General features: G+C 41.6%; 1 protein-coding gene across 2 annotated transcripts in view; it reads right to left on the bottom strand.

The window, feature by feature from the left end:
• BMPER (BMP binding endothelial regulator) overlaps window positions 1–18,663 on the bottom strand; it is a 289,084-nt gene that overhangs the window by 75,815 nt on the left and 194,606 nt on the right. For both annotated transcript variants that reach the window (XM_027863683.1, XM_027863684.1), the window contains one exon: window positions 9,961–10,297. In XM_027863683.1, coding sequence (XP_027719484.1) covers window positions 9,961–10,297 — 337 coding nt within the window. The remainder of the gene's footprint in view (window positions 1–9,960; window positions 10,298–18,663) is intronic.

The following is an 18,663-nucleotide window of genomic DNA, read 5'->3' as shown; positions in this document are numbered from 1 at the left end:
GTTTGAACAACTTGGACAAGAGCAGCATAGGATGAGTAGGCACAAATGAATTGGGATCAATACCAATGAACAAAGTAAAGCCACATCTGTAAGATCACATGATGCAGTGGGATTAAATGAGATTAAAGAGTGAGGTACTTCTGAAATTACTACCTGTGACTACCATTTGACTGGTTTTGGCTAGCAAGGACAACAAGGACTATGGATTAGCATGGCTTCTAGGCTCCTTAAGCCTTCCCATTATAGTGACTATTTTATGTTGGTTAATCTTCTTAAGAAATAAGTCTTATCAGAGTCTATGTTTTCACCTTTATCCATTTCCCAGGTTTCAGCTTATTTAAATAAGTCTGGTTGAAGCTATTTTAATTAAATGCTATTTCCTTTCTTATCACTGTTAACCTTTCATTTAACTCGGTCTTGATTTTGATTTTACTGTAACTACTTGATGGTCTAACTATACACAGAAAACCAATTTTTCAGTAATCCCTAGCTCAGGACCTAGCTATTTCCTGTCTGTTAAAATATAATAAGCTTTCTTTTTTTGTGATATTGGCATTACTGGTACCATCTGATTCTCTTTTAGAAGTAAACACTCATGTTATAAAGGCATGAGGCTTTTGAATTATCTAGAAGTTTTTAATATTTGCCCTATCTCAATCACAAATATATTTCACCTTCCTCTTCTGAGACCTCCTTTACAGGGAAGTTACCAAGTACCAAGATATATGTGGATAGTTACTAGCTGTGTGACTGTGGTCAAGTTACTTAACCTCTCTGTACTTTAGTTTCTTCATCTATCAATGAAGTGGTTGGACTTGAACTTTAAGGTCCCTTCCAACTCTAAATCAATGGTTTCATGGCTTGGTTTGGAGCATCTTCTTGTATCCTTCCTGGAAATCTCTATAGACATTGGGGTTTAACTTGCAATTACCTTCATGATAACCTTTCACTTTACTCACATCCTCATCATGATCACCACAAAATGAGACGATCCAAAGCACCACAAAAGGTTCATTACATGTTGAAACCAATTCCTTTGACTTTTTAATTTATCTCTCTCCAAAGAGAACGATTGAGCCATCCTGAGATTCTAATGCAACTTCCTTTTTCCTCCTGGTTTCACTTAGATCAAAAAATGCCAAGGTGGATGTGGTTGATAGGGAGCAAGTGAGGACATGGCAGAAAGCTGCTCTTATATGCATCTAAAGCCTAATCAAATTAAAATTATGCTAAGGTTAATTCCTTAATGATGCACAATCTCTGTAACTCTAGGGAATCTAGCTCTATGTGAAGCAACATGGAATACCACCCCCAACATTTAATAAGCAAAATTATCTAGTTTTAGCCCAAATTAATTAACACGCCTAGGACTTAGTCATATCTTATCAGTGCAGGCAGTGAAAATGTTTAAAACATCATTTATAATGAAATTATTGTGTACTCCCCCAAAGAGAACCAATTAGGCAATTAGACCAAATTACATTTATTATAGGATCTTTAATCAAATATTGTAGCTTCTTTATAAGTGAAGCTGGAAGCTTAAAAGGGCTTCTTAAAATATAAGAAAAAATCAAGAGCACATAATTCATATTTTCTCATTCATTTAAAGAGTCTCTTTTTTGAGTTTTTTTTGTGGGGGGTGATATGTAAGGAGTTACTGAAAAATCTCATGTGAAGTCACAAAGGGAAGAAGGCTTCATATTTATACTGTATACAGTTTTATATGTCCTTATTGTCCCCTCCATTTGAATGTATGTTCCTCGTGAGTAGAGATTGTTTTAAACTTGTATCCTTGTATTCCTAGTACCTAGTGTGGTATATTAAGCACACAGTAGGTGCTTAATAAATACTTGCTGATTAATTGCTAACTTACAAATTCTAGGTCACAATTTCACCTTCCAATAATGTTAGGCTCTAATCCAGTGCTATCAGCCTTACTATTGTCCATATCACATTTATAAGTTATCTTTCCCCATAAAAGGCAGTGGGGTATAGTGGATAGGGAACTGAACTTGGCATCAGGAGTACCTCAGGCATATAATGACTATGGGGACCGGGGACACATCACTTTGTCTTTCAATGGCTCAAGCAACTTTAGAAGATTATAAGTTGCAGAACAAGTGAAGATCTGATTGACAGAGCGAATTTTTTCATTGGAAATTTCCTACTCCAATGAAATTACAGCTCAGATACCCCCACTTCTGCCCTACCTAAAAAACATGGAACATTTCAGAGGATTAAGAGGCTTTATCCTCCAAAAAGATCAAAGAAAGAGGGAAAAACTCCATATATACAAAAAAAAAATTATAGCCCCTCTTTTGTGGTGAAGAACCACTGGAAACTGAAGAAGTACCCATCACATGGGGAATGGCTCAACAAATGATGTTATATGAATGGAACGGAATGTCATCATACTGTAAGAAGGATGAAAGGAATGGCATCAGAGAAACCTCTGAAGACTTGTATGAGCTAATATGAAGTGAAAGGAGCAGAACCAGGAGGACAATTACAGTACAGTAATGATATCATAACAACATTAGAAAGACAAAGAACTTTGAAAGACTTAAGAACTTCTACAGACACGATGACCAACCGTGATTCCAGATTCCATAACAAAACATGCTGCTACCTACCTCCTGACAAAGAGGTGATGAATTTAGGGCATTGACAGACGCAGGCACTTTTTGAACATGGCAGATGTGTAATTTCTTCCCTTTCACCATGTATATTGTTACAAGGGTTTTGTTTTTATTTTATTTTTGTTTCCAGTAGGGGAGGAAGGAGGTAAGAGGGAAAGAAAATATTTTGAATTGAAAAAAATAATTTAAAAAAAAAAGGTTATGAGGGCAGCTAGGTGGCACAGTAGATAGAGCACCAGTCCTGGAGTCAGGAAGACCTGAGTTCAAATCCAACCTCAGACACTTGACACTTACTAGCTCTGTGACCCTGGGCAAATCACTTAACCCCATTGCCTAGTCTAAATAAATAAATAAAAGGTTAGGCCGACATAGATAGTTTTACAATATGACTCTTTTCCTTTCATGGGTTAAAACATCTTTTAAAGAACAATATTCTTGGGATGCATTGTAATTGCAAATAATGGAATCCTACAGCCTCTGAAGAACACAGCTGAGGCTTACCCAAAAGGCAATGGAGAGGTGTATGGAGGATGTGAGTAGGCAGCAAGATATAACTCACCAAGAATTTTGTAAGAGAAGGGACTTAGGATACCATCTCTGAACTGTATGACCAGAAAAAGGAAGAGGGCCAGAAATGTGGCCAATGAGACAGATCACTGATGGGCAGCTTGTATGCTCTCTTGCTACTGATACAATACCAGAAGAAACAGAAGAAGGCTTGCATCATGTTAAGTGTAATTTCTGTAAGGAATTATGGGATGACTTGGCCAAGAGCTGCAGAGGATGAGAGGTTATGGGTGAGCTGGAATCTGTTCCATGGCATGGTATATTCTTATTACTATAGGCTATCTGATAGTATAGGTGACACAGTAGATAGAGATGTGGTCTGGACTCAAGAAGACCTGAGTTCAAATCCAGCCTCAGATACTTACTAGAAGTGTGACACTAGGCAAGCCACTTAATGTCTGTCTGCCTCAGTTTCCTCATCTGTAAAATGGGGATAATATTAGCATTTATAACCCAAGGGATGTTGGGAGGATCATATGAAATAATATTTGCCAACATCTCTGCGGAAGTGCTATATAAATGTTAGCTGTGATGGTGATGATATGAATTCCTGATCCCTCCAGTAGCTAGGTGGCACAGCGGATAAAGTGCCAGGACTGAAGTCATGAAGACCTGAGCTCAAACCCACATCGTTGAGATCACAAATTCATCAAAGTACCTATACAATGCCTCCTCTATGCCCTGTTTTGCCCACTGGGCTGCAAACACAGTGGTTCATGGGATAACAGAAAATGGAAGCCATCGTAGATCATTTTGCTTTGATCAAAATGAATTTCTATAGATTTGGATGTATGCAATATGCTAATTTGTTCTTTTTTTCTTTTAAGAAAACATTCTGATATTTCTTTGAAGATTAAAAAAATAAAAAAAAAAGTCAGACAAATCAAATTCTAACCCCGGTAATGTAGCTTGCCTCCCAACTTGAAGATCAAGGCAAGCTTTATTATTCTTGGAGCTGCCCACCCGTGTGTAAGGTACGGCTTCCATCTTAACTAAAAGCATTAGGCTTCATCACGGAAATCTGATGTGGTCTGGACAAGCTGTGGCCCACCTCCCACAGGGAGGGAATGGCAGGTAGACAGAAAGAACTGGAATGATGGATGGATATAGGAGGGCAGCTTCTGTTTCCTGACACCAAATGAATTCTACCAAACCCTGCATGCAGCCTCCTGTAACTTTCTGGTGACTGGTGTCCATTCAAATGATCCTGGGGAGCTGGGAGCAGTGCATTTGAAAAAGTCTGTAGTTCCCTTTGTCCTCCTGACTTTAAAGCAGTGATACCCCCACTCTGTCATCCCTTGTATCAAGCCTGTAGCGCTGGGTGGGGCAAGGCTGATCTAGACTTACCTCATGTGTGACTTTATCTTGGATCTGAACAAATAGTGAAGCACATGGGGAGTAAGAAGTGCTTACTGGAAGCACCCACGTTCTCGGGATGCTTTTTAGATGGATCCCAAGTGGTCTGCTTACTATTTGATTCAATTCAGCAATTCATACACACACACACACACACATCACACATTACCCTTACTGCTTCTCCAACCCATCATTCTATCCCCTGTCTCTGTGACTTTCTCTTCCCCATACTCACTCCTGCCTGTAATGATCTCTTGTTTCCTTCAAGAGTCCACTTGGCCCAACTGCCATCTTCTACATGAACCCTTTCCTGATCCCTCCAGTAGCTAGGTGGCACGGTAGATAAAGTGACAGGACTGAAGTCATGAAAACCTGAGCTCAAATCCAGCCCCAGACACTTACTAGCTGTGTGACACTGGGCAAGTCACTTAACTCTATTTGTCTCAGTTTCCTCATCTGTAAAAAGAGCTGGAGAAGGAAATGACCAACCATTCTAGTCTGTCTGCTAAGAAGACCCCTAATGGGGCATGAAGAGTTGGACAACACTGAACAGAACTATTCAACAACAACCATGTACTAGGCACTGTGCTTAGTTCTGAGTAGACAAAGGAAGGCAAAAGACTGTTCCTGCCCTCAAGGAACTTACAATCTCATGGGGGAGACAACATGTAAACATCTACCTCTAAACAAACAATAGATAGGATAAAGAGGAAATAATCAAGAGGGAAATTACTAGAATGAAGAAGTATTGGGAAAGGTTCCCTGTAGAAGGTGGAACTTTAGCTGTGATGTAAATATTGAGCCAGGATGACCTGAGTTCAAATCTGACCTCAGACACTATTTGTGTGACTTTGGGCAAGTCATTCTACCGCTGGCTGCCTCAGTTTCCTCATTTGTAAAAGGGAGATAATAATAAAACTTGCCTCCCAGGGCTGTTATAAGAATTAAATGAGATAATATTTGTAAAGCACTTAGCATAGTGCCTGACACACAGTAGATGCCTAATAAATGATAATTCACTGACTGCACCACTTTAGTAGACACTTAACAAATGATGACTAAAATTAAAAAATTAAATTTTCTCTCCCTGAGCAAATTACCTTGTATCAATTTTGTATAGAGCTTGCAAATACACATATTTAAACATGTCTTATTGCCCAATACAAGTTCCCTGAAGCCTGGGACATTCTCATTTTTGTCTTTATTTTCTCAGTACCCAGCACAGTGTCTGGTGTGCAGTAGGTGTTCAGTAAATGTTCAGTGGATCTCAGATATAAAGTTACGGACTGATTGATACATGTGCTAGGTTGGGGACATAAGAATAACATGAAACTGTCTTTGTATTCAGGAGATTCTATTCTACAAGTGAATTAGGAATAAATTCTATAGTAAACCTCAATCAACGAGTGTTTATGAAGCACCTACTTTGTGCCAGGCACTGTTCTAGACACCAAAGATACAAAGGAAAAAAATGAGGTAGTCCCTGCCTTCAAGGTGCTTGCTAGCTATTTTAGCTTTAAAGAATGTGTCATCCAGGTCCTGACAGCATTTGCAAAATACTGATAGGATTTTAAAATCACAGGTCCAGAGCTGGAAGGACCTCAGAAGCCAGCTAGGGCAACTTTCTCTTCTTACAGATGAGGAAACTGAGCCCCAGTGACTTTTCCAGCATATTATAGGAAGTAAGCATCAGAGGAAGAATGTGAATCAGAGTTCTCTGACCTGAGTCAGTACTCAAGCACTCTCTGCTGTCGTGACTGACATCTGCATTTAAAAACAACAACAACAATGGAAATCTTTCTAACCAACTCTGAATGTCAAGAACAGCCTTCATGAAAATTGGACAATAAGATGATAATAGAGGTCAGAAGCTCAGTAATGAAAATAATAATAATAATAATAATAAATAATTTGGAGAAATGAATCGAGATTCTCCATAGAAACAATGACATGAGATCTTCCCTTTCCCCTGGCTGCAGCCTGAAGGAAAGGTTTCCAAGCACCAAGATTTCTTTCATCCCGCCCCCCCGCCCCACCAGGCATCTGCCTAGAGAAACAGAAGAAGACAGCAGTGCCCTTCTCCCAGACGGCAGTACATCCCCTCCTCCAGCCACATGTGCTCGAGAGGGCAGCCACACTCCAAAGCGAACCAAGAGACAGTCCCTCTCAGGAAGCATGTGAGGATCAGCTGGACCAGGGCAGTGACAGACCAGGGAGCTCTAAGTCTTTCCTGCAAGGCCTTACACATCTTGGAGTGTGCAGCTGAGGGAGCGCCCAGCCATAGTGGCCCTGCATAGTCACCCTTTAGGGGAATATGGGGCCAACAGATCTACTTCTCTGCCCTGAAAATAATGGTATGGACACAAGGATTCTGAAGGAAAAAATCAAGGTCTCTTTAACCTGGGCACTAGCAGGGAACAATCGAAAAAGCCATGGATTTGGAGTCAGGGAAACTGGGTTCAAATCCCACTTTTGACATTTACTACCTCTGTGACCATGATGAATAAATCATTGAAAGCTTCAGTTTCTGGCCCTCAGTTTCCCCATCTGCAAAATGGAGGAGTTGAACCAGAGGATCTCTAAGGTCCTTTGCAGTTTTCAATCAGTTATCCTTTAACTAAGCTATGGAAACATCAAGCTTATAAACCCAACTCCATCTCACTGCTGTAATTGATGTGTTCCAATTGAAGGCCCCAGTATTCATCACCTTCTCCATCCACAGTACTGTGTATTTGCTCTGAATGGAGCTGAAGGGTGGCTGACACCTTTCATCATGCTACATTCATTTTGCTTCATTGTATTTCCTGGCTATTTTGTCACCAGCTGCTGTGTGCAGACCAGTCCCCCTAACACCCCCATCTACCTTCCAATTCTGGAATAATCTTCAAATTCATTACGCCACTGTAACTTTCCAAAACAAAATATCCCTTCCTGGTCACATCTCTCCTAAATGTGTCCTCTCCTCCATTCGTATGTAAGTCCTTCGAGAGATGGAATTGTCTACCCCAGAAGGTGCCGTGGATAGAGCTCTGGGCCTGGAATCAGGTGGACCTGAGTTCAAATCCTACCTCAGAAACTTAGTATCTACCTGACCTTGGTCACCCTGCATGACCTCAGTTTCTCCAACTGTAAAATGGGGATAATAACGGCATCTACCTTCCAAGATGCAATCTAATATGGAAACAAACAGAAGCTCCTGGGGAGAGGGAGAGGAGAGGACTCTTTCATTTCTGTCTCTATCTCTAGCACTTAACATAGTGATAGACACAGAGGAGGTGCTTAATAAATGCTCATTGAAAGATTAACCGAGGAAAATGTGAACTTCAGCCTGGGGCACCATACCTCCTTGATCTCATCCCAGCCCTTGAAGGAAACCAAAGGGTATTTCATTTCCCACCTTGGCTTTGCCCATGACAACACATGTACTCCATGTACCCAAGTGACTCATTCCCAAGGATTGCGAGTGTGAAACGGCCTGGGTTTTGACAGAGAGGGAGTGGGATAAGCATACTGGTGGGGCTGGGGAGAAGGAAGTAACAGAAAGGGGGAGAATTCAAATCATAAGGGGAAAATGACTCAAGAGCCAGAGCCAAATGGCTTGGCAGATGGCGCCATGTTCAGGGCTCTGCGCTGACAAGGGGAGGCTTTTTCCACTCTTCCTCATGCTGCCTTCATCGAATTTTATCTTTTATGTCAAGAGATCAAATAAAATGTTTAAAAAGGATCAGATTTAATGAGAACGAGGGGAAATAAACTGGTGCAATTAAAGAGTAAAAATAACCTCACTGTGGCTTCAGACCACAGGCGTTTTATAATTTTAAAGAAGGAGACATGAGCATAGCTCAAAGGGCCTGCCTCAAGGGCTCTGCCTGTCTCTCCCATGGTGGGGAGAGCGGCAGGCCGCCAGAGGTTAAGAACTAACCTATCTCTGCAGCCCAGAGGCACCCACAACTGGGTCAAATTAGTCAGATCAATTAAGCCTCAACATTGGTGCAAGGTAATCAAACCCTAGCCTTTTTTTTATGATACTTGAAGATGGGGAATACCCACCAATGGGTTATCATAGATGACCAGTTAAGCAGATTTTAAATTCCCAAGGAGTCTCCATACTTGATCAGCAATCACTTTTTTTTTCTCTCTTTCCTCTTTCTAGAATGATTTCTCATAGAATCCTTCTCATTTGCTCTCCAATTCAACGTGGCCTACCTGCCGAGCTCTATACACAGCATCCCTCTCTTTTTTCTGCACATGCCTGGAAAGCTCTCTCTCCTCACCTGTGTCTAGGAACCCCTTCAAGCCTCAGGAAGGGGCTACCAAGTACACAAGGCCTCTTTTAATCCTCCTCCCAAACCGAATCACCAATCTGGAGCTGAAAGGGTCTCAAAAAGCATCTATCTAGCCCAACACTTTCGAAATTAAGGAAACCTGGGTCCAGGGAGGAAAAGTGACTTGTCTGGGGTCACAGAAGTTGTAAATGTCAGAGGTGGGATTTGAACCCAGGTCTTTTGACTCTAAATTCAGAGCTCTTCCCATTGGACCATGATTGTTACAGAACTTTTTCCGGTAAAACAGTATCCGTATCTGTCCTTCTGGTTTGACCTATGACCTCCAGAGTCAATCCAGATCTACCTCGACTATAATACGAAAATGATATGGTACGATATAATCATTATGAGAAAGTATAATAAGATATACGGTGCAGTGCAACATAGTTCCATTGGATAAGCCCAGATTTATCTTAGATCAAGGGCCCTTATCCTCTTCTGTATCACGGGCCCCTTACTCCAGGGGTGAGGAACCTTCAGCCTCAAGGCCACATGTGGCCTTCTAGGTCCTTGGGTGCAGCCTTTTGGCTGAGTCCACATTTTACAGAACATATCCTTCTATGAAGAGGATTTGTTCTGTGAAGTTTGGATTCAGTCAAAAGGCGATACCAGAAGAACTAGAGGTCCACATGTGGCCGCAGGTTCCCCACTCCTACCTTGGGCAGTCTGGTGAAGTCCACAGACTCCTTCTCAGGGTAACATTTTTAAATGGATAAAATAAAATACAGAGGATTCCAAAAGAAACCATTATGTTGAAATAAAGTTGTATTTTTTTTCCAATCTAAATTCACGAAGTCCTTGAAATTTAGTCATAGGGTACATGGTCCCTGTCGTAGACAAAATCAAACCTTAGACCACTTTAAGTCCATAAGAGTTATTTCTCTTACATCCCAATCTGGACAGGAGTCTAGGCTTGATGAAGCCTAGATGGGCCTCTAGGATATAAAGAGGTGTTGATCAGTTACCCCATTCTATTTGTGCTTTCTTCTACGCAGACATGGGTTGTATCCCTTTTTCCCTACAAATTCCTTCCTCGGTCTTCTCCCCAAACACCATCCTGAGACCATACTTACCGATAGAATGTTGTGTAGTCTACAGCAGAATGACAGGGTTGAAACTCCCAGGCTTTGAGTTTCTGGCACTCCCGGTGTGCACGAAGCTTCACCTTCACCGTCCCTTGGCAAAGCTCTGGCACTGGCTTTCTCTGGGGCCGGTTGCAAAACTCATTCGACTCCACTCGCCAGGATTCAGCAAAATCATCCACATCAAACTTGAAGTTGCCATCTCCCCCAATTAAGTCATCCCGTTTGTGTCCGTTGTAATTGCCACAAAGTCCACAGAGTTTGCCCTGCAGGTGTGGGGCAGCCATGACTTCCACAAAACTGTCTCCATCCCAGGAGATTTCCAGGCCTGGAAGAGAAGGGAACAGAAGTTCAGTCCATCAATTTCCAACAATGACATCCACTGCAGCCATATTCATTGTCTTTGATAGGTGATCAATAGCCAATTCTTTTGTAAGACAATCCAAGAGACATCAAAATCCCTTCACTGTACTGGAACCTAATTGTATTTAATAGTACATAAAATTAAACTGGGTCTTAGCTGGGTTGGGAAAGTTGGTACATGTATTTTTATGGCACACACAAAAACATATTATACTAGTATTTGTTTTAACAAGAGTTGATTCATATATTCCCAATATTTATTCCTATATCTGAGCCTACTTAGCATGCTTATGTTGTTATTTACATCAACTCAACAAACAGGTATTTACTACGTGCTGAGTGCTGTGCCAGGAGCTGGGGATACAAAGACAAAAATGAGACACTCCTTGCCCTCAAGGGAATCTATTCTATTGAAAGGTCACAGAAAATACAGTTAAGTCAATACAGAATACATCTACTAAGTAATTTCAAGAAGGAGAGCTAGTGGACCATTGGGAACACTAAGACAAACCTCGTGTAGAAGTGGTACCTAAGATGTATTCTGGAGAAAATCAAGGGTACCAAGAAAGAGGGGAAAGGATGGCAGTCCATCCTAGGACTGCCACCATCATACCACCATGTCCATCATCTCTAAGAAAAATAACATGACACAGGAGAAAGAGCCCTGGAATTGGGAGTCTAAAGACCTGGATTCATATTCTAGTTTCACAACTTATTAAATTTATCACTATGGGCAAACTCAGTACAGCTCTCTCAGTTTTTGATTCTCATGTCTGCAAAATGGGAATAATAAGTATTCACACAACATAGCTCACCAGTGTTAGGAGGGAGGTGTTTTGGAAATCTTAAAAGTATTATATACATGTTGTCTCCCCAGTTAGAAAGTAATTAGGATCCCTTGAAGGGAGGAATTGTCTCACGCTTGTCAATGCATCAGGGCAGGGTGCATTACAAACGTTTATTAAATGCTTGTTTATTGTTGTGACTAAAGAAAGTTCACTTAGCCTTTTTTGTGCTTCAGTTTCCTCAGCTATAAAATGGGCATAATATCAATCAAGCTCCCTAACACGGCTGTTATAAGGCAAGTGCATTTTAAAACTCCAAAACTCCCTATAAATGTATGTTATTGTTATCATTAGTTCCTCGAATTTAGATATTATTCCTGTCCAAATCACTTTGGGCTACCTTCAAACAGAGAGGGGTGAGGTTTTATCATTAAAGAGCTTCACCTTTTTCTAGCACATCAAGTTTACTAAACGCTCTCCTCCCAACACCCTTGTGGGTTACATAGTGCAAGCATTATCTCCAGACGTGACTTTTCCCATGCAGACACAGTGTCTGAAGTGGAATTCAAACCCTGACCTCCTGATTTGAAGTCCAGTTCTCTGTCCACTACACCACTATAAACATAACATAAATCTCTGCTTTGAGCCTTAAGTACACAGACCCTTAGTCTCAGGAGTAGGCCCTCCCATAAAGGAGAATGAGACTCTTTTAGCACGTGATTACGGACAGAAACATTGTAGGAAGAATAGTACATGAAATATCTGTTCCCCATGTGCTTTTTAATGACTGCCCCATTGCCTTCCACTCCCAGTTAAGCTCCTATGAAAAGAAAAGTCTTTCATTCTGTCATAATTGGAGAACACAATGGGACCACTGAAAAGAATACTATGGGGCCCTTCTTGAAAGGTTTAAAGTCTGTTTCCCTGAAAGATCAGGATCTCAGCCACTCATCACAAATGGTTGATCTTCAGGAGGGGAGACAAAAAGGATGGGTCTGAAAACAGAGGAAAAGTCCTCCCTAGATATCAAATGGCCCCAGAGCTGACATATGGTTACATCACAAAGAAACAAGATCAATAAGAACTCCCCCACTGGTAAGATTCCAAAAGCCATACTCCCTACACTTGGATGTCATCCAAAAGGAGAGAATGAGAGCCAAGTATCATTGATATATGGTTAGGACACTCCACTGCCACATCAAAGGGAAGGAAAGTAGAGACACCTGTCAAAGAAAGTGATCTGGGAAGAAAGCCTGTGGCTTTTAAACTGAGTTTCTGTAGAAACAAATGCAAAGATTCCATGCAGAGAAGCACAAGGAAGGGAGATAGTCTCCAACCAACGTGTGTGGTGGGGAAGACAGGGTAAGGACTGCAGGAAAGCTTGAGGAGAAAACTTGCTCTCAAAATTGTTTCATCAGGAAATCTACAGGAAAGTTTGTCTGGGAGTAATTTATCCAGGGAAGATGGCCAGAGCACTAGCTGAACATTCAGTCAATCGATAAACAAGCATTACTAAACACCTACTACATGTCACACACTGTACTAGGTGCTAGAGAAGTAAAAGTTTCTGTCTGCAATGAGCTTACATTCTGCTAGGGAAATAGAACACATATTTGAGGAGTTAGGGCCCAGCAAAGTAGTTTTGGCATAGGCCAAGAGTTCTTAACCTAGAATCCTTGATTTTTTAAAAATTTATTTTGATACCTGTATTTCAATATAACTGATTTTCTTTGTAATCCTATGTATTTTATTTTATGCATTTAAAAACATTATTTTCTGAGGATCCATTTATAGATTTTAATGGATTGTCAAAGGGGTCCATCATACACAAAAAGGTAAAGCATCCCTGGTCTTGGTAATTGCAAGGATTGCAAATAGAGTCCTGGGATATTCAATTGTCACGATCTTCCTAGTAATATTGGTTTTAATTATTTTTCCCTGAGCAAGAAGAGTGGGGGGAGGAAGGCAGGGAAGAAAACAGTGTTACGTGAGCAGCTGCAGGGCAGATGGCAAGATGCCTGTTCAGTCCAGGACCTGATGCTGGGGAGAGTGGATGTATGGGCCAAAGATAAAGCGTGGCATGGGGGAGTGGAACTAGCTTAATACAGGGAACTGAGACAATGGGAATGGATTCATTCACACACCATTCTAGGCATAGAAGATAATGTAGACTATATTGACAATACAAAGAAGATTGCTTTGCAACCATCTGATTGAACTCATGTTTTGTTTTATTTTGTTTGGGGGGGAGGGTCCAGATCTATGAATTCATTAGGATAGGAAATCTCCTAGTATGAACATTCCACCATGCAGATCAGTCATTCAACTTCCTCTATCTCTTAAAATCTTAAAGTTGCCTGGGGCACTGAATAGTTAAACTCTTTACTCTGTGGTCATAGAACCAGTGTGTGTTGGAGGCAGGATTTGAGCTCAGATCTTCTTGACTCCAAGACCAGACTTCTAACCACTGCACCATGTTGCCTCACAGTTATTTAGGATGAAATAAAAGTAAGACATAGTCCGCAGTTTTTTGAGACACAGAAATTATTATCATGAAGAAAGCTTGATCAACAGAGAGGTAGATTGCAGGAAGCCAAAACATAGTATGGGAGAAACCTTCCCAAGGATAGCCTCCTCGCATCCGACCAGGATAAGACAAAGGACCCCAAGGCCCAATCCTTCTCTTAGACATTTGGCATTCTGATTTTCTCTCTTGAAAGCTCTTCCAAAGGTCAGCCATCCTTTCCTAGTCAATTCTATTCAATTCAACTAGCATTTATTAAGCATGTACTATGTGCCAAGCACTGGAGCTACAAAGAAAAAAAAAAGAGTCAAGTCCAGCCTTCAAAAAGTTCACTTCCTACTCTAAGGAAACAATTTGTAGACAGATAAATAAGTAAATAATGAATATGTGCCAAGTAATTGTGATTCTTGGGTAGCCATGGTTAACCGGGCAAATCAGGAAAGGTCCAATTTTAGGAGGCGGCTGTTGAGCTGGACATTTTCCCCACCTGGAAAGACACATCCTATTCTTTGAAGGTCGTTATATTTGATATTTGAAGGTATTTGTTGAGTTCTCTGAAAGCTTCGGCTGTTTCTATTCACCAAACAATGGAATACGATGCAGATTGGGGAGTTCGGAAGGATACTACAGCGAAGGTCAAGTCACCCTTCATGCTTGCCTCTACGACCTTTGTGTCTACAGAAGCCACGGTTCAAGTTGGCTCCATATTTTATCAATGCTTCCCTTCCCCACATTTGTGGCATTTCCATTTCAACTTTCCCTGCTCATTTTGTGGTGTAATATCTTCCTTTTGACTATACTCATGGAAAGGTGATTATAACACTCAAAGGGGAGAAGCTAATGAGCTGTAACGAAGGAAATAACCCTTCAGGATATCAGTCTTGAATGGTCATCCTCCTCAATGAAGCATTTTGGAAGTGCCTTGGGGGTTTATGGGCTGGCTGTTCTCTTTGCAGCTGGGATGAGCTCCCCCATTCTCCATCCTAGACCTTGGACTGAAGTAACTGGCAGATGGTGAAGTTTAAAACTGAAGCATATGTTCCATCTGCAGCTGTGAAGAGTGGCCGCATTCCTTTTCTTGCATTCCGAGGTCTTCCAATTTCCTCTCCCCACTAGTGAATGCATTGCCTTACTGTTCTCCACCCACTTATTCTACGATGCTGGCAATCCTGGTCCTAGATCTCAGGTGGGTACTGTTAATATTCTGATTTTATTTCCTGTGTTGCTATCATTTGCTTGAAGGAATGAGAGATTTTTTTTTTAAAGATCATAAAAACCCAAAGGTCTCACAGAAAAGACTGAAAGAATGCCACTCTATCTCTTATACAAGAATATAAAGGCCTTGAGGATAGGGATTGCTCTATTTTTGTCTGAATGTCCCTGGTACCTGGCACAGGGGGTGGAATACTTAATGCATGCTTATTGATTGATTGAAATGATGAATAATGAAGCATACCTTTCCCCTCCCAGCAGAAAGGTAATGGCCTACCAGGACAGAATAGGAGACACATTGTTAGATACAATCTCTGCCTTGGATCCTTGTGTTTAATTACTTTACTTTGTCCTAAGGGAAGATTCAACCTGAAGGAGGTTGTTAAGAGTTGACCTGAAGTAAAGTTACAAGTCAGCAATAATTGTTGGATTTGTTCATTTGTCTATTTTCTTGTTTTTTGACCTTTTTTTTTTTAAATTCATAGCTATTCCCTTGGAATTTCTTGAGAGAAATGGGTTTCTTCAGAATTTTGCTCCAAAGAGCTGGATACATTTTCTGGATTTAACAAATATAGGTCTCTAGGAAAAGCTGTATTCCAAACCAAACCACTTCAGTTCAACGTGACAACTATTAAGCACCTACTCTGTGCCGGCCTACAAAACAACAACAACAATAATAACAACAACCTTGATAACAAGAACATTACATTCTCCTGGAGGGTGGGGGGTGGGGGGCACAACATGTTTATAGAGAAGGAAATCTAACTTGAGGAGGCACAGGGAGCACTAATAGCTAGGGGGCTTTGAGGATAGACCTCCTCTAAGAAGAGACACCTGAGGTGAGCCCCTGAAAGGATTCTTGGAGGCAGAGATGAGGAGGGAATACATTCCAGACATATGGGAATAGTCTGGCCCTAGATATGGAGACAGTAGATGCAAATCCACCCTTCTTAGCAAGAGTTAGCTCTTCTGGATAGAACTTGTGAGGTGGTGCAAAACAGATGTTAAAAAGGGGCACATTGTGTAAAAGTGCTAAGGCCTGCCAGGGTGGGAGGCTGGAAGGGAGGGCTAGCTTGCCTCCCCGCAGCTCCCCTCCCCTCCCTAAAACTTTTGCCATTGTGGGCTATTGAGTGCACTGGTCCAGTTGGGTTCCAGCCATGCTCAAAGAGCACTGTCCTCCTACCCTAAGGCCACAATGCAGGGCTAAGTCCTCAAGCCAGCGAGGCGGCAAGCACAGGCTTTCTTCCCCCATGCCTCCTCTGCTCCCAGCTGCAAGGTCCATTTCAGCTGTTATTTTGCAATAATTGCTCTCTCATCTCAGACAATGATCAACTTCTGGCTACGAAATGAAAAACCCACAGAGCCCAAGAGAAACACTATGGCATTCTAAGCCAACAATAGGTGATGAAAACATCTGTAGAGGGTAAAGCTGAGGGGCTTGGCTCAGCCTGGGTAAAGAACACCATTGTTTGGAAATGTATTATTTTTCATTCAGAAGATAATCCCAAAGCACAGTTTAAGGCCCAGTAGATTACATTTTTTTCACCCCAGGAAGTTGAAAACCTTGTGTGTTTCTCTCTTCAGGAAATTATTCAGCTGGGTATTATTAGGAGCTGTCCATAAATTATTGGCATTCTGTTAAGGGCAATTGAAGAGGAAAATAAAGGCCTGGGTTCAAGCCCAGGAATGTCTTTCACTTTGCTTATCTTCATAGGGTGATCATGATCGATTTCTATTTTGATAGCAGTCGATTCCTTCCACTCATTTTACAGACTGAGTTCATCTCCTGGAGTGCGCTCATTCCATGAGCCTATCTTTGCCAGCTAGCTCTGAGCAGACCAGAGCATCCCTAGGTCTCTGTAATCCTAAAGGATCCGGAATCCTTTTGTTCTGAGACATAGCAAACTAATAACTAATTACAGCATTCCAATTCATCACGCTCAGTTTGTGCCAAGGGTGAGAGGTTGTTGAGTCCTTCATAATGACGGTCCTCTTGGATGCACCCTAACATTTGTTCTCCTCCAGAGAAATAAGCTGTGGTGGCTTATTTTTAAAAGGGCTGGATGGATTTGGAGTTGCAGGCTTTGGTTTAAAAACTCACCTCTCTGCTACTTAATTCCAGTGTGTTCCCTCAAGTGAGTCACTTTCCAAGTAAGCCTCAGTTTCCTCAGCTACAAAAAGAAAGTGGTTGGACTTGATCATCACTCCCTCCCCCCCAAGGTCTCTTACAGCCCTAAATCTGTGATCTTCTGAGACCTGCATTTGCTAGAATTGTGTATGTCCTTCAGACTCAAACAGAAGCTTAGATTTTCTGTCCTTTCTTTTCCTGAAAATAAGGAGGTAGAGAATCAACATAACTTCTTGCCTCTAGCCAGGAATCACTTACAAGCTGAAATCTGCCTCGCTGCTTTTAGAGAGGGTTCCCTCAGATTCTTATTCGACGTTTCTCCTCCCTCTGAACCAAAGGTCTCTTGGTCTCAGTGGGCCTGACACACGATCATAATAAATGTCTCCATTTCTTCCTCTTGTTTACCCATGCTGGCATTCCATGGGCTCAAATCAGTTTAGCAAAACAAACCTTTGGCCCTGAATTCGAACCATTAACATATTTCCCACCCAAGGCCCAGAAGAAAGAGAGAAGTCTGCTGAGAGCTACTCCCCTTGCCAGGTTTGGCTGTGGTCAATGTTTCCCCCCCACATCTGTTCCGTTCAAAAATAAAAATAAATGTCTGTAGAACCTACAGGATCAGACACTCATCAGAGTCAACTAGGGCACCATTTTGTCCATCAAAGGAGAGGGTAACTTTTGCTAGAAATAGTTTCTACAATTTTGAGCTTACTTCCTTGAAAAAATATATATCTGCAGAGAATGCAGCTCAGTGCTATTTATTCCACGAGCAGCATCATGACATATACCTATATAACACATATGCGTGCATATATAACTACATGTGTGTGCATATACACATGTATGTATGAGTTTGTATATATTGTATAAATCTAGATGATATGGATATAGATATAGGTGTAATGAGGACAGTTACTGTGTACTTAGCAGTCACAGAGTAGAGGGTACCAACATAACCTGTCCCCAAAAATGGTCTGAAAAACTGCTGTCCTTGTAGCTCGATGGATACTCCAGTAGAATATTGGGTTCTAGCCCAGCAGCCAAAGGAGAGAGTACGGTTTTCCTAAGGAGTTCCTTTGTTCCCTGGGAAATAACTTCTCTACTTGAAAAGACTAGCCCACAATGTGTGGATGCACCAAGAAGCTCCGATTTTAATGGCATAGGAACTTATTCCACTGCATAGGGTATGGGCCACGTGGAACTTAAGAGTTCTTGGGAAGTTGCCTGAGGTTCTGAGTTTGGATAAGTGACTTGCCCAAGGTCACTCAACTAGTTATCGGTCAGAAGTAGGATTATAACTAGGTCTTCCATATTCCAAGCCCAGCACTCTGTCTGCCACACAAGGCTGACCACTTAGCAATGGGTCTGCTGTGAAGCGTTTGGTGTTCAACAAAAGGATTGGCCCACAGAGCAGACTCACTAAATCAGAGGCTCCCTGAGATGAAATTTTGAGAAAGAACAGCAGCAGGGCAGGGAGAGCCACCTTCCAGAAGCCTAAGAGAAGTGGGAGGTCACAAGGCAAAAGCTTTTCATCCTAGATAAAGTAAAAGAAGAACCAAGGTGGTAAACAGTGTCCATAGTCTTAAACCAAAGGAGAGCCTCCATGTGGGAGAAGCATTGCTGCCCTGCTCATCAATCTCTCTCTCCCTCTCTCTCTCTCTCTCTCTCTCTCTCTCTCTCTC

This window comes from Vombatus ursinus, unplaced genomic scaffold (genome assembly GCF_900497805.2).
Source record: "Vombatus ursinus unplaced genomic scaffold, bare-nosed wombat genome assembly UNPS02014773.1, whole genome shotgun sequence".
NCBI lineage: Eukaryota > Metazoa > Chordata > Mammalia > Diprotodontia > Vombatidae > Vombatus > Vombatus ursinus.
This window is presented reverse-complemented; position numbering and strand designations above follow the sequence as displayed.